Genomic DNA, 22723 nt, shown 5'->3' with positions numbered 1-22723 from the left:
CAAAGCTTCTTATACCTCACTTCTATCTTACTTTCATACAAAATATTAAAAAGCTCACATTTTTGTGATACAGAAGCACAGTACATGAGGCCAACTTTCAACAGATATCATTATTATATGCCAGGTTAACAACAATCAAAATTTGATAATATACTATGTTGACGGGGGAAAAGCACAAACACTGTTGCTGGTATAAACTTTCTGAATGCAAATTAGCAGTATCTATCCAAATTAAAAATATCTCTTAGCCCTAAATTATACCTACTAAAAATTAATGCACAAACACACTTATATGCAGAGTACATCAAGAGAAACGCTGGGCTGAATGAAGCACAAGCTGGAATGATTGCTGGGAGAAATATCAATAAGCTCAGATATGCAGATGACACCACCCTTATGGCAGAAAATGAAGAACAACTAAAGAGCCTCTTGATGAAAGTGAAAAGAGGAGAGTGAAAAAGTTGGCTTAAAGCTCAACATCCAGAAAACTAAGATCATGGCATCCGGTCCCATCACTTCATGGCAAATAGATGGGGAAATAGTGGAAACAGTGTCAGATTTTATTTTTTTGGGCTCCAAAATCACTGCAGATGATGATTGCAGCCATGAAATGAAAAGACGCTTACTCCTTGGAAGGAAAGTTATGACCAACCTAGATAGCATACTAAAAAGCAGAGACATTACTTTGTCAACAAAGGTCCGTCTAGTCGAGGCTATGGTTTTTCCAGTAGTCATGTATGGATGTGAGAGTTGGACTGTGAAGAAAGCTGAGCGCCGAAGAATTGATGCTTTTGAACTGTGGTGTTGGAGAAGACTCTTGAGAGTCCCTTCGATTGCAAGGAGATCCAACCAGTCCATCCTAAAGGAGATCAGTCCTGGGTGTTCATTGGAAGGACTGATGCTGAAGCTGAAACTCCAACACCTTGGCCACCTGATGCGAAGAGCTGACTCATTGAAAAAGACCCTGATGCTGGGAAAGATTGAGGGCAGGAGGAGAAGGAGACGACAGAGGATGAGATGGCTGTATGGCATCACCAACTCAGTGGACATGGGTTTGGGTGGACACCCGGAGTTGGTGATGGACAGGGAGGCCTGGCATGCTGCGGTTCATGGGGTCGCAAAGAGTCAGACACGACTGAGAGACTGAACTGAAGTGAACACGTATATGAAGATGTGAGAAAGAATATTCCCTGCAGCACTGTCTGTATTATAACAACAAAAGATTAGAAACAATACAGAAATCCATCATTAAGTGGCTATTTAGGGAAAGTGAAAGTGAAGTCGCTCAGTTCTGTCTGACTCTTTGCGATCCATGGACTGTAGCCTACCAGGCTCCTCCGTCCATGGGGTTTTCCAGGCAAGAATACTGGAGTGGGTTGCCATTTCCTTCTCCAAGAGATCTTCCCGACCCAGGGATTGAACCTGGGTCTCCCACATTGTAGGCAGACGCTTTACTGTCTGAGCCACCAGGGTATATTCATATCAAAGAATATTCTCAAATTTTGGAAATAATGAGGGAATCTGTATGTGCTTGTATAGAACAATCTCCTAGATAAATTAAGCTAAAAATAACAGTAAGTCACAAAATATGCAGCTTATTCAAAAGAAATATACACACACAGTATATATCACATATGTTATACTCAGGTGTATAACATACACACACATATTTGCATACATATCACACAGAATTGGGGCATCCCAGGTGGCGCTAGTGGTAAAGAACCCACCTGTCAATGCAGGAGATGTAAGAGATATGGGTTCGAATCCTGGGTTGGGAAGATCCCCAGGAGGAGGGCATGGCAATCCAACTCCAGTATTCTTACATGGAGAATCCCATGGACAAAAGAGCCTGGCAGGCTAAAGTCCATAGGGTCACAAAGATGTGGACACGACTGAAGCGACTTAGCACACACTATTGCTGGAAACACACACAAGAAACAGCAAGAATGATTGCCCTAGGAGAGGGCCAAGAGCATGATGGAGATTTTCACTGGTATGTGTGAGGATTTTTTTTCTTTTATTATTTTTATTTATTTATTTGCTGCATTGGGTCTTAGTTGCATCATGCAAGATCTTTTGTTGTGGTGCAAAGACTCTCTGGTTGCAGCACTTGGGCTGCAGAGCATATAGGCTTCAGCTGTTGTGGTGCACAGGCTCTCCAGATGTGGCACATGGACTCCAGAGCACACAGGGTCGACAGCTGCATCCCATGAGCTTAGCTGCTTCACAGCATGTATGATCTCAGTTCCCGTACCAGGGATCGAACCCACATTCCCAGCACTGCAAGGCAGATTCTTAACCACTGGACCACCAAGGAAGTCCCTGAGTTTTTTTTTTTTTTAAACAGACCTTTATTCTGGTTCTTTCATTTACTGACTATAATACATAAGTCACAAATTATGAGCCTTGGTATTCTCCAGTTTGAAATAATGACAATAACAGCCTTAGCTATTAGTTATTGTGAAGATCAAATGAGAGCTTAAATTGCTTCATAAATTATAAAGCAGCATACAAAATTATAAATTAGTCTTCTAACTGAATTCTCCAAACCAACTATAATAATAATAATTATCATTCTAACCAATTTCTCCAAACCCGAAGATAGGAATGTTTAAGATGGAATGTAAATGCAGATGCTATCTTAGAACACACATTTTTACTTCCCATATAGCTATTTATTTTGTAATTAAACTATAGTTGTAATTAATATTAATTACTGGTATCAATGTAAAAGGGTAAATTTTCAAAAATATTGTCATATAGAAATGTTAAGTCAGCTATTACAGAAGAAATTCATGCTTACTATTGAAAAAAAGTAAAAATTATAACCATGCTATCATAAATTTGGGTTTTTTTTCCTTCCAGTCTTTTTTCTATGTATGCTTAAGTAGATTAATTTAAATAAAATGTTTCTACTTTACTGTAAAACAGCATTCACATTATAACATCCCTCAGATTAAAAGCTCCTAATAAACATAATTTTTAATGAAGATAATCATATTTTATCTTGGTGATGAGAGTTCAACTATTTAAAATGAAATTCCCATATATGGGTTTACCTAATGAACTCTGTCTGGATTACTTTTTCATTTATTTCCACCAATTCTCCAAATTATCCAGATCAATGATGATTTCCCCCTCCTCCCTCCCTCCCTCTCTTCTTCTCCCACTCTTTCTCTCTCTCAAGGCATCTTCCTAATTTTGGCTTCCATAGATCCAATTTTATTAAGTCTAAAATTCACAAAACAAAGAAGCATATAACTATGTTTATAAATCTTTGAAGAACAAGTGCTGTGCTTAGTCGCTCAGTCATGTCCCACTCTTTGCAACCCATGGATTCTACCCCTCTAGGTTCCTCTGTCCATGGAGATTCTCCAGGCAAGAATACTGGACTGGGTTGCCATGCCCATTGAAGAGCAAGTAAAACACCCTAAATTGAGACCTTAATTGAGATTATTAGTGAAAGGGAAATCAGAACTATGATTTGTTACTAAATAAAGATGCTCAATCTTTTTCTACAACATTTATTGTTGTAGAAATGTATTGTTTTCTACAATATTATTGTTCTGTCTGCAAACAGTGAAAACAAAAAAATACACTCAGGTTATTCCTAGGAGACTCTAAACCAACTGTTCCTAATTAATTTTAACTATGACAGCTCCTCCCAAATGCTGAACATTCCAAGCCATTTTTGAAAACTGTTTGATATTGTTCAGGGAAGCAAAGATTTCCTGAGTATACTGGACAAAAGTATCATTATTGTGCCTTTCCCATAGTAGGAACTCAAATAAGTCATACTGAATAAATACTTCTTTTCTGTTTCTGAGAACATGTAATTTTCACACTCTACCCTGTAATTTACCATCATGATTGTTATACCAAACCACAAAGGGGATACACATATTAATACATATTGCCTACTTTTTAAATGAAATTGAAAATAAATACCAAAAACTGAAATTATGGGAGATTTTTTTTTCCCTCCAATTTTCAAATTTTCTATAATGCAGTTATATCACTCTTGCAATCTTAAAAAAGCATTAAAAGAAAAAGTATCCTTATAGCATTTATTGTTTTTGACCATATATTAAGATTGTTTTAAGTCCCATTCTAAAGGGTCTTTTTAGTATTAAAAAAAAAATCCTTGCTAAATTAAAACAAGAAAACTTCAGCATAAAGCTGAACTGACAGAGTATTATTTAAAATACTCCCATTATGCCATCTTTCAACAAAGTAAAACCTTTCTCATCATCAAAAGCACTATTTGTGCATCCAGAGTTGTATTATTAAGATACCATTAAAGGTAACTACAGATTCAGAGGCAAAGGACATTGCTTCCATACTTGTGAAGTTCAGTACCTAACTAGGAAAACAAGGCAAATACTGAAAAAGAAAATAAAAAAATACAAGGGAGCAATGGATATGCCAAGCATCTAGTATACAGACAAGTATAGTAGACAGCTTTTGAAGTCCTACAGACTTCAGTTCAAATCTTAGATCTTACTTACGAATTTATGTAAATTATTTCCCTTATTTGTAAAATGGAGTGTTAAGTGAAGTAAAATTCTTAGCATATAGTAACACTTAAAGGGAAGTTAACAGTATTATTATTAGTAGAGATGCAGACTTAAAGAAGAAATGAGCAACCAGCAAAGTTTAAAAAGAGGAAGTATTAATAACTTTTTGTCATCTACTACCATAGCAAAAATCACAAGATCTTTCTCATTCAAGTTTTACTTCTTATTGCCAAAAAGAAAATAGAACACCTGGTAAAGAAAATTGAAACCAGAAAACACGATGCCTATAAAGCCTATAAAGTACCCTAGGAAAGTCACCACTAGAACTCCAAATCACAGAATATGATCTATTAAAAAAAATGTTCTTTGGAAAGGTCTTTAGATCATCTAATTCAAACTCTCCAACTCTCCAGAATTAAGCTCCATGCTTTCTTCTGTCTCTGAGTGCCAAGAATTGTCATCTTGTTCATAAGTATATCTTCAGCACCTAGAATAAATCCTAGTACATAATAAATGATCAGTACATATTTGTTGGATGAATATTAAAAGCAAGAAAACTGAGACCTGGAGATTTAACTCAATGACAGTTACCTCCCGGCAGAGCTGGAACTGAAACATTTTACTATTCTAGCATTCTATCCTGTTTAGAAGCTCAGTTCAGTTCATTTCAGTTGCTCAGCCCTGTCTTTGCGACCCCATGAACCGCAGCATGCTGCCAGGCCTCCCTGTCCATCACCAACTCCCAGAGTTCACCCAAACCCATGTCCATTGAGTCGGTGATGCCATCCAACCATCTCATCCTCTGTCATCCCCTTCTCCTTCTGCCCTCAATCTTTCCCAGAATCAGGGTCTTTTCAAATGAGTCAGCTCTTTGCATCAGTGGCTAGACTATGATAATTTAGATAACTTATATTGGTGGTTGGGGAATTGGAGGGTTTGCTGGCAGGCAGGAGATAGCGGAAGGAGAAAATTAACCTAGTTTTCAGGTGTTTTTCCCAACTGTCAGTTTTGCTTAATTGATAGAGGCCAAAAATTCTACTCAAGACAATTCCAGCATAGAGCAGGGCACATAATAGGTACTTAACAAATACTGGCTGAATGAATCAACCTACTGCAAAACTATTACTATTTAATAACCAGGGGCAGAAACTAACTTCAGCATCTGTTTAATCTTTGTAACTGTCACAGAGTTCTTCAGAATTTTGAGTCATTCATAAGACAAATATTATTAATAACTTTCTTCCAGACATGTGCTGAGGGAAAGAGATGAAAGATGTCCCTGCCGTGCAGGATCTCACTTGAGTATGCCTATGTCTGAGTGTGTCTTGAGGGGGTTATAGTGACATAAACAGATCAATAATAAATATGAAACCAGGCTGCATTGTTATCTCAGTTTATTTGCCTCAAGCAGTTAAAAAGTCAATTAAAAAACACAAATCAGCCAAATTTTAAAATAACAAGGAGGCACATTAGGTATTTAAATACTTGGGAATGTTCTCTTTCCTGTGCCTTTACAATATATCTTATTGCCTCCTAATGTCTTAAAGGGCTTCCCTGATGGCTCAGCAATAAAGAACCTGCCTGTCACTGCAGGAGATGCAGGTTTGATCCCTGGGTGAGAAGGATCCTCTGGAGAAGGAAATGGCAGCCTGCTCCAGTATTCTTGCCTGGGAAATCCCATGGACAGAGTAGTCTGGCCAGCTAACAGTCCACGGGGTTGCAATAGAGTCAGACACAACTTAGCGACTAAACAAAAACGTCTTAAAATCAAATTGCTCTAACTTGACTTATCTGGATATTCAATATAAATGAACCATCAATGTTTGTTCTCTCATATGTGAAACACTGAATGATAATACTCCTGATTCAGTATTTACTCTGTGTACATGTTAATATTTAAATATATAGCCACAAGAACACATTTAAATTATTTAGCTATCTATAAAACTGACAGAGCCGGAAGAAAATATTCAGAGAGGAATGACAGTAAATAGAAACTAAAAGCATAGCCTTATCCAGGAAGAAAATAAACTACGGGCACACAACTAAGAAGCAAATTTGTAGAAGTTCTCAGGAGAGCAAAATCTTCAAGGGGAGAACTCTCGCTGGAGTTGGCCAGCTGAGCGGAAGAGCAACAGTTTGCCAACAGGATCTTGTTTAATGCATATCACTAACTAGACTATTAAAGAGTGAACATGCATAAGTCAATGTTGCCATTCCTCAAGTTTGAGTTTCAGGAGGACCCTTCCAAAGAGATTCACTACCAAGACTCAATCACCACATTCCAAGTCTTCCTCCCCATTTATCTGCTTGTCAAAACAGGATAAGCAAGACTAAATAAACTGGAAAATAACAGACTTCGCACTTATGAAGCTGAAAATTCCTACAAGCTGAAGGTACTTTACCTAAGGCACATGTTTATATGTGACTCCTGGTTACTGAGGGGAACATTTTTCACTCAGTTTATCCTAGGATGCTAGGCGAAACACCCCCAAAGTCTCTTCCTCCTCGGACAGAAAACTTTCCAGCCGAAATGTATAACCTATCCCAATGTTTTGCCTCAGAAACGCTGAGAAATCCAGGCCAAGGAGAATACAAGGTGGCAGGGAGGCTGGCGTGGGCCCCAAGGGGAAGGTCCGTGGCCCCCGGTTCTGGAGAGAACAGGCTGAGAAGGTGAGGTTAGGGTGAGATTTGGTCAGAGAAGCGCCAAGGGACTGACAGGTGTACAACCCCTCTCCATCCAGGACATCCCCGAAAGATTGCAATTGGTTTTCCCAACGGAGAGGGAGGAACGAGCTTCCCAGGGTGACTGATGCTGAGCGGTTTTCTGGGAAGCACGAGGACTGACTCTGAAGGAAGCAGAAAGGCAAGACAGACAGAGCACACAGGTTTTGGTGACGGTTCCCCCAGGACGAGTGATCTCTTAGGTCCTTCCCAGCACCAAGACGGGCGGAACCATCACACCTGTGAAAGGATGTTTCCCCGCTATCCCCATGGACAGCGATAGACAGCCCACCCAGTAGGAGTGGTAGCAGAACTGAGGAGGGAAAGACTGAATCGGAGGATCTCACCCAGCAGGAAACCTGATCAGCAGAAGAGGCTGAAGCCAGGAAGGGGCTAGCGGGGTAAGAATGCGCTCGGGTAGGATGAGACTTATTTGGAAGACAGGCTGACTGGAGGAAACTGCTGGGAAAGGGAGGGCTTTCGTCGGACTCCAGTGGGAAAAGGCCGGTTTAGCGAGGTTTAAAAAGCCTGGCTGGGAGGGGGCCCTGAGCGCCTGGCTCGGGAAGGTGACGCTGCCTGTCCCGAGGGTGAGCCTCGTGCGGGGCGAGGGCTGACCCGGCGGTGGGGCTGAACCGCGCGAGCTCAACAGGAGCTCACCTGGGGTGCGTCTGGCCTGGAAGGAGAAAACTTCCCGGGTGGGTGAAGGCGGACAGGAGAGGGTCGGGCTCCCATCCGGCGGGGCTGGGGCACCGAGGGGTCGGGAGGAGGGGGCGCCGCGTGGGGCGGGGCCGAGGCGCGAGCGGCGGAGGTACCGGCTCAGGATGGCGTCCTCCCGCAGTCACACTCACAGACACATTCACAGGCGCGCCCGCGCGCGCTCTCAGTATCGGCCGCCCCGCCCGGGGCGGAGAGAAACTGCCCGGGTCGGTGAACCGTAGGGCGGTGGGGGAGGGGGCCGGGGACACCGGCCGCCGAGCCCGACGGACCGGCGGGCGGCGTTACCTGTGTCAGGGAGAGCTGGGCCGCCGCAGCCATGGTGTTTCCATCATGCACGGGAGGGGAAGGAAGGACGGGCGGACGGGGGCTCGGGGCGGGGAGGAGGCGGAGGGAGCGGCCGGAGGCGAGGCCCGAGCGGGCTGGCGGGCGTCTCCCCTAACTTCGACAACTTCCCTCCTCTCGTCCACCCCGCCTCGCCTGGCCCCGCCCGCCCGGCACAGGCCTCGGAGACGCCCAAATCCTGGCGCCGGAGTTTTTGCTGCCGGATCGGAGCCTGCCCCGGGGCCGCCTGAGAAAACCCGGCTCGGACAAGTAATTAAGGTGGACGGGCTGTGGAGACAGAGGCAACTCCAGATTGTCCTGAGAACTTTAGCGGATCACCTACCCACGCTAAGCCTCTGCTTCTGAAAAATGGGAAGAACTATACCCAGAGTCCAAGTTGCTTGCGAGGATTAAGTGAGATAATGATAGGAAATAATAACGGTACTTTTTATATGCCAGAATCTATGTTGGACACTTTTATTTTTAAATTGTGTAAATGAAGGAACTGAGACATAAATAAATTGTACAAATGAAACTGAAACACAAATAAATGTCATATGTAAGGGCCTACAACTGATCAGATAGCTGGTGGGTTAGAATGCAAGTCTGACTCCAAAACTTTTCATTTAGCCGTCTGCTAGTAGGGTGAAACTCCAATACTTTGGCCACCTAATGCGAAGAGCTGACTCATTTGAAAACACCCTGATGCTGGGAAAGATTGAGGGCAGGAGGAGAAGGAGAGGACAGAGGATGAGATGGCTGGATGGCATTACTGACTCAATGGACATGGGTTTGGGTAGACTCCAGCAGTTGGTGATAGACAGGGAGGCCTGGCATGCTGCAGTTCATGGGGTCGCAAAGAGTCGGACACAACTGAGCGACTGAACTGAACTGAACTGATTAGGGTGAGCACCTGAAGAACTGATGCTTTCAAACTGTGGTGCTGGAGAAGACTCTTGAGAGTCCCTTGGACTCCAAGGAGAGCAAACCAGTCCACCCTAAAGGAAATCAACCCTGAATATTCTTTGGAAGGACTGATGCTGAAGCTAAAGCTCCAATACTTTGGCCACCTGATGCAAAAAGCCAATTCATGAGAAAATACCCTGATGCTGGAAAAGATTGAAGGCAGGAGGAGAGGGGAAGGACAAAGAAGATTTGGTTGAATGGCATCACTGACTCAATAGACATGAGTTTGAGCAAACTCCAAGAGATGATAATGGACAGGGAAGCCTGGCATGCTACAGTCCATGAGGTCACAAAGAGTCAGACGTGACTGAGCTATTGAACAACAACATTAGGGGGTGATATCAAAAGAAAAGACTATCTTAAGTCAAATTCTAGGTAGGAAGGGAAATAAATACTCTCCAGGTTCACTGGCTGCCTGCCACACTTAGACCCCAGTTCAGTAAAAGAGCACTGGGGCCTCCTCAGGGGCTGCAGCACTCCTAACTCCCTCCTTAGTCCCCCTGGCAAACTCCTCCTGCTCTCTCTCAAGACACCACCAAAGTACCACCGCCTTTACAAAATATCTCCTGACTTCCCCAAATCAGATTTACACACTTATCTTTACATTTCTTCTCTGCCTTATGAAGTCATCATCACCCTAATGGCTCTTTACATCTGTCTTCCCTCTAGATGAGATGGTTGGATGGCCTCACCAACTCGATAGACATGAGTTTGAGCCAGCTCCAGGAGGTGGTGATGGACAGGGAAACCTGGTGTGCTGCAGTCCATGGGGTCACAAAGAGTTGGACACGACTGAGCGACTGAACTGAACCGACCCTCTAGGCTGAGAGCTCCTCAATGGCAAGGACTCTTTCTGATGTATATCTATATCCTCAGATCCTGGAATGTGTTTTGTACTAGTATAAGGTCTTACTTCCTGCCAAATTAAACATAACACAGCCTATACTTTCTCATATTGCCTTCTTCAGTTGAAATAACCAGTAACTTGAAATCCTCATCTTTAAAGGCTTGGCTTACATGCCATCTACTTCAGGAAGCCTTCTAGGAAATCCCACCCCACCCTTTAGTTGCTCTGATATTATCCCTACCCTCTGCCTTGGAGTTAGAGGACTTTTTCTATACCCCAAACAGATTGCAAAATCCATGAGAAGAGAGGGCTGTCTCACAACTACCTCCCTCTCACAGTTTAGCCTAGCACAGACTAGACCTCAATAAATGTTTTTGCCTAGAACTGGTCTTCCTTTCTTAGTCATGGTGGCTTCCCACAACAACGAACCATAGCTCTATCAGACCCACACACTCTTAGCATTATCGTAGTAATCCCCATTTGACACACAAGGAGAATCAAATGAACAAGCCAAGAATGGAATTAACCTCACATAAGGTTTTAGACCTTTGCCACCACAGGCGAACCATCCCCAAAATGCCCTCAGAAATTCCTGACTCTTCTCACACCCCTTTTTACAAAGTCCAGGCAATGAAGAGCCAGCCATGCAAGTCTGGTGAGCAACCACTTATTCAAGAGAGTCTCCTTTGACCTCCTTCTGCTGTTATTCTTTTTAACTTGAGGGAGAAGGGGAGATAATGTATTAAATTACTCCTTTCCCACCTGGTATATTTATCAGCTGTAACCACCACTGATGTTTCTACTTTGATTTTCTAATTTACATTATCACTTTTGAACTCAACAACTCTGAAAGGTAGTAATCATCATATCCACTCTACAGATGAGGTAACTGAAGGTCACAGATATTAAGTGATTTTTCCCAAGGTTATACATCCAGTAACCAAAACAGTATACCGTAGTGGAATAAACAGGGCTTGGACATGAGAAACATCCACATTCCAATCCTGTCTCAACTATTTATTACTTGTACAACCTTAGAGTTATTGTGAGGATGAATGAGATAACACATGGAAATATCTAAAGTTGTAGATACACAGATTTAGTTAAGAAATCTTAAAGTCATAGAATAAATTGCTATTGGGAAATACAATTGTTGTTGTTCAGTAGCTAAGTCATGTCTAACTCTTTGAGACCCCATGGACTGCAGCACACCAGGCTCCTCTATCCTCCACTATCTCCTGGAGTTTCCTCAAATTCATGTCCATTGAGTTGGTGATGCTTTCTAACCATCTCATCCTCTGCTGCCGCCTTCTCCTTTTGCCTTCAATCTTTCCCAGCATCAGGGTCTTTTCTAATAAGCTGGCTCACTGAAGCTGAAACTGCAGTACATGTGACCAAAGTATTGGAGCTTCAGCTTCAGCATCAGTCCTTCCAATGAATATTCAGGGTTGATTTCCTGTAGGATTGACTGGTTTGATCTCCTTGCTGTCCAAGGGACTCTTAAGAGTCTTCTCCAGCGCCACAGTTCAAAGGCACTAATTCTTCAGCGCTCAGCCTTGTTTATGGTCCAGCTCTCAGATCCACACAAGACTACCGGAAAAACCATGGCTTTGACTACATGGACTTTTGTCAGCAAAATGATGTCTCTGCTTTTTAATACACTATTTAGGTTTGTCATAGTTTTTCTTCCAAGAAGTCAGTGTCTTTTAATTTCATAGAGTACAAATGCACTTGCTATTCAAGAAGACTCCACCAAACCATATGAGATACAAGATATTACTCTTGGGGGACAGGGACTCTTGGGAGTCCCTGGTGTATAGTTTCCTAGAACTCAACATGGGATAGTAAGGAGAGTATTCGAGTCAATATGTGACCTCAGACTAATCATTCAACCTGTTTGAGACTCCATTTCCCACATATTAAAAAAAAAAAAAGAGCAAATAGATTTGGAAAATGTTGAGGAAATATAAGGAATTATTTATTGTTATAATTATTGTGTGATTTATATTAAGTCAAAAACAGCATATTGTCTTTGCACAATATTGCTTTTCACAGTTTATGAATGTTTTTATATATAGCATCTAACAACTAGAGTCAAATTGGTATGTGGTAGAAGTTTGTTGAACTGAATGAATGCATAGTCTCATGTGTAGTTAATATTTGAATCCTCATTCTATCTCCATTTCACAAATTAGAAAAACCAAGAAACAAATATTTTATAAATAACTTGTTTAAGTAAGGACTAGTTAGAGCAGATCTGGACCTTGGTTAAAACAGTAATAGTGATGATCAGACCCCTAAGCAAGGGAAGACTGCTTGTATGAGAATTGCCCCCATGCTCCCTTCCAGACCATCAATAATTTGCACTGGCTTCCTTTTTTGTCCATTGGTTCTGGCTTAAATCAAAAACTTGACAAAGTAGGGGGTGGGAGTGATGGTCCAAACTCCCAAAAAGGCCTAGAACTTCCGGGACTGGATTTTTTTAGATGACACACCAGTGACAGTTTGCAAATTCGTGTCCCAGATCTCATCAAAGCACTGGGTCATATCACAAATCTATTTTAGGAGAATAAAATGTAGCTAATGGAAGATATGATCTAATTTGTTGTAAAGAGAATGAATTTCATGGAGCAGACAAAAAGGACTTACCTATTTTTTTAAGGCAACTTAATGTCTCTGGGTTTTTAACCTTCATATTCCTTATGTGTACATTGGAGACAATAATACCTACCGTGTAGAGATGTTGTAAGGACTGGAAATTATGCATAAATGCCTTATTAAAGAACCTGGCCTGAAGTGGCAGCTCTTAAGAATGCCATTCTTCAAGATCACCCTTTAACCCTCTGTCAAACAACCCTCCCGGAGAAGGCAATGGCACCCGACTCCAGTACTCTTGCCTGGAAAATCCCATGGACAGAGGAGCCTGGTAGGCTGCAATCCAAGGGTCACTAAGAGTTGGAGATGACTGAGCGACTTCATTTTCACTTTTCACTTTCATGCATTGGAGAAGGAAATGGCAACCCACTCCAGTGTTCTTGCCTGGAGAACCTCAGGGATGGGGGAGCCTGGTGGGCTTCCATCTATGGGGTCACACAGAGTCGGACATGACTGAAGCAACTTAGCAGCAGCAGTAGCAAACAACCCTCCAATTACTAAGCCAGTTTTGCAGATACATTAACTATTGTATGTTAGTCGCTCAGTTGTGTCTGACTCTTTGTAACCCCATGGATTGGGGCCCACCAGGCTCCTCCATCCTTGGGATTTTTCAGGCAAGAATACTGGAGTGGGTTGCCATTCCCTTCTCCAGGGGATCTTCCCAAGCCAGGGATTGAACCCCGGCCTCCACATTGCAGGCAGACTCTTTACTCTCTGAGCCACGTTAACTATTAGGAGTGCCTTGAACAGCTAACACACATATCCTTGTCTTTGTTTCCCTAGGTAAAGTTATGTGTTATTACTTACATTTGGATACTGATAGCCAATGATTGCTGCTTTTATTTCTTTGTTTTCCAACTTTGGGAGGTGACTATCATATCAGCTCTTCGTGAACACTGCACATCTGTGATGTCAGCTTTTAGAAATGCAGGATGATTGATCGTAACTATGAGAGAAAAAAAAAAACAACTGTGAGGGGCTGTCTGAATATACAAAGAACCAGAATATTGGCATGAGACTTTGAGAAAGCCCTTCTACATAAATGGTGCTAAGCTACCAAAAAAGAAAAAAATTAAACTACAATTGTAATGGTAATCTGGAGCTCATGCTTCCAAGCTGCTGGTTTCATAAATATAGTCCATTATTGTTCATGTTTGCCCAGGGCAGAAAAAATATGTGAGGCTGCACAATAATAACAATTGTGTTGTACAAATAACTGTCCCTGTGCCAGGGACTGAAAAGAACAAGCAGTAAGAGATTTTCAAATGCCACACACACCCAGGGTGTGATGCGACAGTTCAAAATTGTCATTGCTAATTTTTCAGGGCAAAGAGGTGTCCTGGGAAGAGGCTGAATTTAGAACTGGGAAGACCCAGCTTGGTCCAACTTCTTAATTTTGTGACCTTGGACAAGTCAAAGAACCATACCAAGCCACCATTTCCTCTCCTTTAAACTGAAGGTAACAATAGCACCTATCTGATAGTGCTATTATAATGATTAAACAAGGTTTCATGTGAAAGCAGTTAGCATGATACCTGGCATACAACAAATACTAGATAATTATTAGCTCCCTTTCCTTCCTCCTGGAGAATAGGTTTAAGAAGTCAGAAACAAAATAGAAATCATTTTTGAAGATCTTCAATGGAGGTTATTAAAGGAAATGGAACATTAAAAAAAAGTCTACCTTAAAGTTTTTTTATTGAGTTCTGAAGAGTAAAGGAGATTACTACATATATGACCCCGAAGTTCCACTGACTTCTAGCAAGCAAGCAAGTACAGTTTTACATTTGCCCTGTTTCCTTTTTCTTTCTTTCTTTCTTTTGTTTTTTTTTTCTTTCTTTCTTTTTTTGTTCCTTTCCTTATCAAGGGTCCTGGAAGCTATAAGAAACGAAACGAACACCATGGGAAAGAAAATATTTGCACTCAAGGCTGCAGGTCCTTTCATCTGCAGATTTCAAAGCATTGTCTCCATCACTAATTACAAGTCCTGCTTAACATGTGGGAATGCTGAGACACCATCAAATTAAGAAGCTTGCCCTAAATCACAAGGCAAGTCTGCAGATGGGCTACAGACAGAACAAAGCTGTCCTGTTTGCCAGCCTTGGGCTCTAAAGTAGGACACATGAGAGTCAACAGAGGCTTCAATTAATGAGGAGAAAAGTTTGGGGAATTCTGATTCTGTACCTTTGAATTATTGCAGTGACATAAGCATGGGCTTTTAGTAAAATTTGACTTCAAATCTCAGCTCAGCCCCTTACTAAATATGTACCCTCAGTGAAATCATAAATTGTCTTAGTTTCCTTCTCTGTAAAATAGGGATATTAACTCCTACTTCCAAGGATTTGTGGAAACTTTTGTGACAACTTTTGTGATGGACCTAGCACAGAATCCTGCACTTCAAAGGTTCATGTATTAATACATGAAGAAAGCTAAGATATCCCAAATGCACACATGAGGACAAACAGACAACTCTTTCAGTCAAAGATGTTGTAAGCCACAATCACAGTTGTGTCTCAGTGTAAAACGATGACTGTGTATTGAACATCTCATAACACAAATAGAAGATGCCTTGTTCAGGCCTTCATCGCTTTTCTTTCTTGATTCTATGCTTTCTTTCATAACCCAAGTCCAAACTATCAGCAATTTTTGCTGGCTCAACCCTCAGTATATATCTGAAATTCCGATTCTATTTTCAAAATTCCATATCTGACCATTTCTCCCTGTCTTCACTGGGTGTGTCTTCACTTCACCTTTTCCTAGACAACTGCTAAATCTCCTTAATCTCTCGAATTTCATGTTTGCACCTACATCTGTTATCCTTACAGGCAGAGTGATCTTTTAAAAATGTACATTAGATCTTATCATTTCCCTGTTTAAAAATCTCCAGGAACTTCTCATCAAACTCCTGACCACTGCCCTAGAACAAGGCCAGGTTGTTCCAGGTGAAGTATGTGGCAACAAACACAGAAGAACAAGCATGTTCTGGAGATGTTTGGTGGGCTGGAGCATGTTGGGAATGGAAGAGGGAGGAACTAGCAGATGAAAACAGAGGAAAGGATGTTAGGAAATACTTGGAGGGAGTCATGGCTAGACCAGAATTAAAGTAATGTGTCTGTCTGGAGACTCCCAGAGATGCAAAATCACCAGTGGAAGCAAATGGGACAGTCATTGTTGGGATTTTTTTAAGTCTTTATTGAATTTGTTACAATATTGCTTCTTTTTATTGTGATTTAGTTTTTTTGCTTCCAGGCATGTGGGATCTTAGCTCCCCGACTAGAGGTCAAACCTGTACCTCCTGCACTAGGAGGCAAAGTCTTAATCACTGTACTGCCAGAGAAGTCCTGAAAACTACTGCTTTGTGTTGATCATGATTTTTAAATCTGGTGGCCTTGATTTTTTAAAAGCACAATCAGAAACTTATTATATCCTTCCAGAAGGAAGTCAGGTTTATAGGCCAGGAACCCTGACATCAGGACAGTAGTTAAGAGGATGGACTTTGGAATCAGACAAATTTGAGACTGAATCAAGGTCCTCTGCAAAAATTATAACACCATGAACAAGTTATCTAAAGTCTTCAAGTCTCAGTTTTATGCAAACTGTATTAAGAAAATTAAATAGTTGATGCTTCCATGGCTAATTCATGTCAATGTATGACAAAACCCACTGAAATGTTGTGAAGTAATTAGCCTCCAACTAATAAAAAAATAAATAAATAGTTGATGCTTATAAAGCATTTTTCAGTGTAGTACATGGGAATGGGAATAAGTGCCTAACAAATGGGAACGATCACATTATGGTTATGATAATGATGATTAAGGATTTGGTTATCTTTATAAGAGTCCCATGTTCATCCCTGACTGAGATCTGAAGCAAGTCTGTCAAATTTTAAAAATCTGAGGAAACTGTCTCAAACAACAGCAACAGTTGGTATTAAGAGATACCAACAAAGGCACATACTTGCACTGGAGACACTGTCCACTCTGTCCCCCAGTCCAGAAAATCAGTATGTAAATAGAAGGGTAGCATCATGTTTGCATTTAACTGTATATAAATGTAATTATACACTCTCAGTGCTCAGTGGGTTTTTTGTTATTTTCAATATTGTCTCTATATTGCAAGCCAAAGATTTCAGCTGATATTCAACCAAAGAAGAAGTATAAGACTTATAATTGAAAACTACAAAACCTCATTGAAAGAAATTAAAAAAGACCTAAATAAATGGAAACACTACTCACATTCACAGATTAGGAAACATAAGATGGCAATACTCCTCAAACTGATCTATAGATTCAAGGTAATTCCTACCAGAATCCCACCTAACATTTTTGAAAAAACTAACAATTCTAAAATTTCTATGGAATTTCAAGGAAAAATTCAATTTCAATCTTGAAAATGAAGAGCAGAGTTGGAAGGCTCATACTTTCTGATTTCCAACTTACCACAAAAGTACAATAATCAAGTTAACGTGGTACTGGCATAAGGAGAGACATATATTGGACTAGAATTGGGACTTCAAAAATAAGCTTATATATTTATGATCCGTTGAACTTTCCACAAGAGTGCCAAGACAATTCAAATAGGAGGAAGAATAATCTTTTCAACAAATGGTACTGGGACAACTGGATAGCCACATGCAGAAGAATGAAGTACTGATACATGCTGCAACATGGACGAACCTTGAAGATATTATGCTTAGTGAAAGAAGCCAGATACAAAGGAACACATATTTTAAGACTCCATTTATTTGAAATATCCAGAAAAGGCAAGCCATGGAGACAGAAAGCATATTAGCAGTTGCCCGGACCTGGGGGAAGGGGAAAAGGAGAGTGACTGCTAGTAGATACAGGATTTCTTCCTAGGGTGATGAAAATGTGCTGTAATTAGATAATGGTGATACTTTGGCCACCTGATGTGAAGAACCGACTCTTGGAACAGGCCTTGACGCTGGGAAATATTGAAGGAGGGAGGAGAAGGGGACAACAGAGGATGAGATGGTTGGATGGCATCACTGATGTGATGGACATGAGTTTGAGTAGGCTCTGGGAGTTGGTGATGGACAGGGAAGCCAGGTATGCTGCAGTCCATGGGGTCGCAAAGAGTTGGACGTGACTGAGTGATTGAACTGATGGTTGTGCAACTCTATGAGTTAGTAAAAAACCATTTAACTGTACACACACACACACACAAAGAAAAGTCACTCTGGCTCTGTGTAAAGGATAGAGCAGTTAGGGTTGGGGGTCACAAAAGCTTTGGAGATCCTGGTAAGAGTTCTTGGAGAGAGGCAGAGGCAGTGGTGATGGACTTAAGAAGATTGATTGTAAGGACATAGAGAAGGCACTTTACCACAGTGGTTAAAGCTGTGGGCTTTATTTATTTATTTATTTGACTGGCCTTATTACATGATTTGCAGGATCTTAGTGCCCTGACCAGGGACTGAATTTGTGTGGTTGGCAGTGAAAGCGCAGAATCCTAACCATTGGTACAACAGGGAGTTCCCAAGTTGTAGTCTTTAAAGGAAAGTGTACCTTAATTTCAACCTCATCTCTGCCACTTCTGAGTTGTATCATCTGAATATCATGGGAATATCAGACCACCTTACCTGCCTCCTGAGAAACCTGTATGCAGGTCAAGAAGCAACAGTTAGAATCGGACATGGAACAGCAGACTGGTTCAAAATTGGGAAAGGAGTATGTCAAGACTGTATATCATGACCCTGCTTATTTAACTCATATGCCGAGTACATCTTGCGAAATGCCGGGCTGGATGAAGCACAAATTGGAATCAAGATTGCCAGGGGAAATATCAATAACCTCAGATATGCAGATGATATCACCCTTATGGCAGAAAGTGAAGAGGCACTAAAGAGCCTCTTGATGAAGGTGAAAGAGAAGAGTGAAAAAGCTGCCTTAAAACTCAACATTCAAAAAACTAAGATCATGGCATCCAGTCCCATCACTTCATGGCATCCAGTCCCATCACTTCATGGCAAATAGATGGGGAAACAATGGAAAAAGTGACTGACTTTATTTTCTTGGGCTCCAAAATCACTGCAGATGGTGACTGCAGCCATGAAATTAAAAGACACTTGCTCCTTGGAAGAAAAGCTATGACCAACCTAGACAGCATATTAAAAAGCAGAGACATTACCTTGCTGACAAGGTCCATCTAGTCAAAGCTACGGTTTTTCCAGTAGTCTTGTATGGACGTGAGGGTTGGACCATAAAGAAAACTGAGTGCCAAAGAATTGATGCTTTTGAACTGTGGTGTTGGAGAATACTCTTGAGAGTCCCTGGGACTGCAATGAGATCAAACCGGTCAATCCTGAAGGAAATCAACCTGAATATTCATTGGAAGGCCTGATGCTGAAGCTGAAGCTCCAGTACTTTGGCCACCTGATGCAAAGAGCCAATTTATTAGAAAAGACCCTGATGCTGGGAAAGATTGAAGGCAGGAGGAGATCAGGATGACAGAGGACAAGATGGTTGGATGGCATCACCAACTCAATGGACATGAGTTCGAGCAGGCTCTGGGAGATGGTGAAGGACAGGGAAGCCTGGTGTGCTACAGTCCATGGGGTCTCAAAGAATTGGACACTACTGAGGTACTGAACAACAACAACACATAATAAATATAATAAATGCTCATATTTATAATAATACATATAATTATAAGTAACAGTATCTAATATATATACTAAGTACATAAGGAAAATATATTTATAATTCATAAATCATATATTTTTATCCTTATATAGTTACAATTGTATACTTATATACATATATACAATCACATATATGTATACATTGTATCACATATATATCATATATATGTATACATATGATTATATAAATTTATACCTATATAATCATAAGTAGATAAGGAGAAAAGTATATTAGGGAAGGAAGAACAACAGATGGGAATCTATATGAAAGGGGGAAAGGTTGAGAGTCTAAGGGTGGTCAGAAAAGTCCTCACAAATAAGTAAACATTTGAGAAAAGACTTAAAATTAAGAGAGTGACCAAGAGTATATCTAGGATGGGTAGCAATCAAGGTGAAAAAAAACAGCAGGTACAAGGCAGGGATATGCCTGATGGTTTGAGAAACATTAAGGAAGGCAATGTAGCTGGAGCAGAGCAAGGGAAAGGGTGAATGAGAGTATGGTGTCCCATATCAAGTGGGATATGGTCATTTTAAAGACTTTGTCTGCTCTTTCCCATCTTGCAAGATGGCGGGTGAAAAGGCTGAGAAGCCAGATACTAAGGAGAAAAAACCTGAAGCCAAAAAGGCTGATGCTGGCAACAAGGCTAAAAAGGTGAAAATGGTGAAGAAAGTTAAGAAGGGGAAGCCCCACTGTAGCCGAAACCCTGTCCTGGTCAGAGGAATTGGCAGATATTCCCGATCAGCCATGTACGCCAGAAAGCCCCTGTACAAGAGAAAGTATTCAGCAGCTAAATCAAAGGTCGAAAAGAAAAAGAAAGTCCGGGTTCTTGCTACTGTCACAAAACCAGTTGGTGGCGACAAGAATGGTGGTATCCGAGTGGTCAAACTTCGCAAAATGCCTAGGTATTACCCTACTGAAGACGTGCCTCGGAAACTGTTGAGTCACGGCAAGAAACCCTTCATTAAGCACGTGAGGAAGCTGCGTGCCAGCATCACTCCTGGGGCCGTTCTGAAAATCCTCATGGGGCACCACAGAGGCAAAAGGGTTGTTTTCCTGAAGCAGCTGGGCAGTGGCTTGCTACTTGTGACTGGGCCTCTATCCCTCAATTGAGTTCCTCTGCATAGAACACACCAGAAATTTGTCATTGCCACCTCCACCAAAATCGGTATCAGTGGTGTGAAAATCCCAGAACATCTCACTGACACTTACTTCAAGAAGAAGAAGCTGCTGTAAGCCCAGACACCAGGAGGGTGAGATCTTCAACACACAGAGAGAGATACGAGATCACAGAGCAGCGCAAGGTTGATCAGAAAGCTGTGGACTCATAAATTCTGTGAAGAATCAAAGCTGTCCCTCAGCTCCAGGGCTACCTCTGCTCTGTGTTTGCTCTCACAAATGGAATTTATCCTCACAAAGTAGTATTCTGAACTTCTTGCAAAGAACCTAATTAAATAACTTTTCCATTTCAAAAAAAAAAAAAGACTTTGCCTTTTACTCTGAATGAGATGGAGAATTTTGAGCAGAGGAAGAACATGATATAGCTTAGGTTTAAAAAAGATTATTTGGACTACTGTGGGAAACAGTTCATAGATAAACAAGAGAGAAATTGGTTTAAAAAAAAAGTGAGATTGTTGCAATAATCCAGGTGATGATTGGGGCAGGGTAGTAGCACTGGGGAAAGAGATGGTAAGTAGTCAGATATGTATATATTTTGAAGGTAGAAAGTAAAAGTGAAAGCCGCATCTGACTCCTTGCGACCCCATGGACTATACAGTCTGTGGAATTCTCCAGGCCAGAATATTGGAATGGATAGCCTTTTCCTTCTCCAGGGGATCTTCCCAACCCGACTCCCAGGCCTCCCGCATTGCAGGCAGACTACCAGCTGAGCCACAAGAGAAGCCCAAGAATACTGGAGTGGGTAGCCTATTCCTTCTCCAGCGGATCTTCCCAACCCAGGAATCGAACCAGGGTCTCCTGCATTGCAAGGGAGTTTCTTTACCAGCTGAACTACATGGGAAGCCCATGAAGGTAGCCCCACTGGATTTGCTAAAGAATTAACTGTGAGGTATGAGAAGAAGGAAAGAGTCAAAGATGATGTCAGGTTTTGCCTGAGCAGCTAGAGCGATGGAATTGCCTTTTACTGAGATAGGGGAGACTGTGGAAGAAACCAACTCAGGGAAAACATAAGGAATTTGGTCTTGGAATTGGTTTAAGATACCTTCTAGACATACAAGTTGAAATGTCAAAGATGAAATTGGAATAAGAGTCTGGAGTTCAGGGGAGAGGTCTGAGTTAGAGATATAAATTTGGATATCATTAGCATGTTGCTGTTGTTCAGTCTCCCAGCCACGTCCGACTCTTTGCAACCCCAGGGACTGCAGCATGCCAGGCCTCCGCATCCTTTACCGTCTCCCAGAGTTTGCCCAATTTCATGTTCATTGTATCAGTGATGCTGTCCAGGCATCTCATCCCCTGACACCCTCTTCTCCTTCTGCCCTCGATCTTTCCAAGCATGAGGGACTTTTCCAATGAGTCGTCTGTTCACACGAGGTGACCAAAATACTGGAGCTTCAGCTTCAGCATCAGTGCTTCCAGTGAATATTCCTTAGCATACGGTGGCATTTAAAGACATGAGATTGAGTGGGACCATCTGTACAATAAATGTCTACTAATTCACGAAGTGCAACTACTGAGCCCTGGGCCACTCCAGTGTTACAGATCAGGGAAGTGAAGAAGAATTAGCAAAGGAGACTGAAAAGGAGCAGCAGTGTGCTTAGAGCAAAACCAGGTGAGTATGGTGTCTACTCTGGAGCCAAATCAAGAAAAGTGTTTTATGAAGAAATGAGGAAGGAAAGAGTGAGCAGATGTGTCAAACCTGATTCTAGAGCTAGTTAGATGAGGATTGAGAATTAACCTCCAGATTTATCAACACAAAGGTCTTTGGTGCCCTTGGTAAGAAGAGTTCCAGTTAAGGAAAGGGATAAAGCCTGATTAAAGAGGGCTCAAGAGAGAATGAAAGGAGAGGACTTGATGTCAAGGAATACTGATAATCCTTTAGAGATGTTTAGTTGAAATGGACAGCAGAGAAATAGTGTGGTAGCTAGAAGGGGATACAAAGTTAAGAGAGACTTCTTATCTTAAAGTGAGACATAACACTTTTTTAAGCTGATGGGTTGATCCTTTGGAATGTGAAGTATTGGTTATATAGGTAAGAGACAGAGTTGCAAGAACATAGGGGAAAGGATTTTGAGTGCTGAAGGGAGGACTGAGTATGTGGGTATAGATGCAGGTGGGTGAGCTATTTGGTCAGA

The 22723-nt window shown here is 41.5% G+C and overlaps 1 protein-coding gene and 1 pseudogene across 8 annotated transcripts in view; one reads left to right on the top strand and one right to left on the bottom strand.

Moving 5' to 3' along the window:
- EPS15 (epidermal growth factor receptor pathway substrate 15) overlaps positions 1-8412 on the bottom strand; it is a 139598-nt gene extending 131186 nt beyond the window's left edge. Inside the window, exon 1 of one of the 8 annotated variants that reach the window (XM_043876708.1) lies at positions 8247-8412. In XM_043876708.1, coding sequence (XP_043732643.1) covers positions 8247-8279 — 33 coding nt within the window. In that variant the 5' untranslated portion in view covers positions 8280-8412. Of the gene's footprint in view, positions 1-7901; positions 8104-8246 lie in introns of those variants that run through there. The other 7 variants (XM_043876712.1, XM_043876713.1, XM_043876714.1 and 4 more) reach the window with 7 other exon arrangements.
- LOC122677014 lies at positions 754-20892 on the top strand (annotated as a pseudogene).
- The last annotated feature ends 1831 nt before the right edge of the window (positions 20893-22723 follow it).

The sequence above is a fragment of the Cervus elaphus genome, chromosome 20, assembly GCF_910594005.1.
Source record: "Cervus elaphus chromosome 20, mCerEla1.1, whole genome shotgun sequence".
NCBI classification, from domain to species: Eukaryota; Metazoa; Chordata; class Mammalia; order Artiodactyla; family Cervidae; genus Cervus; species Cervus elaphus.
The sequence above is the reverse complement of the archived record's forward strand: the minus strand, read 5'-3'. Positions and strand labels throughout refer to the sequence as shown.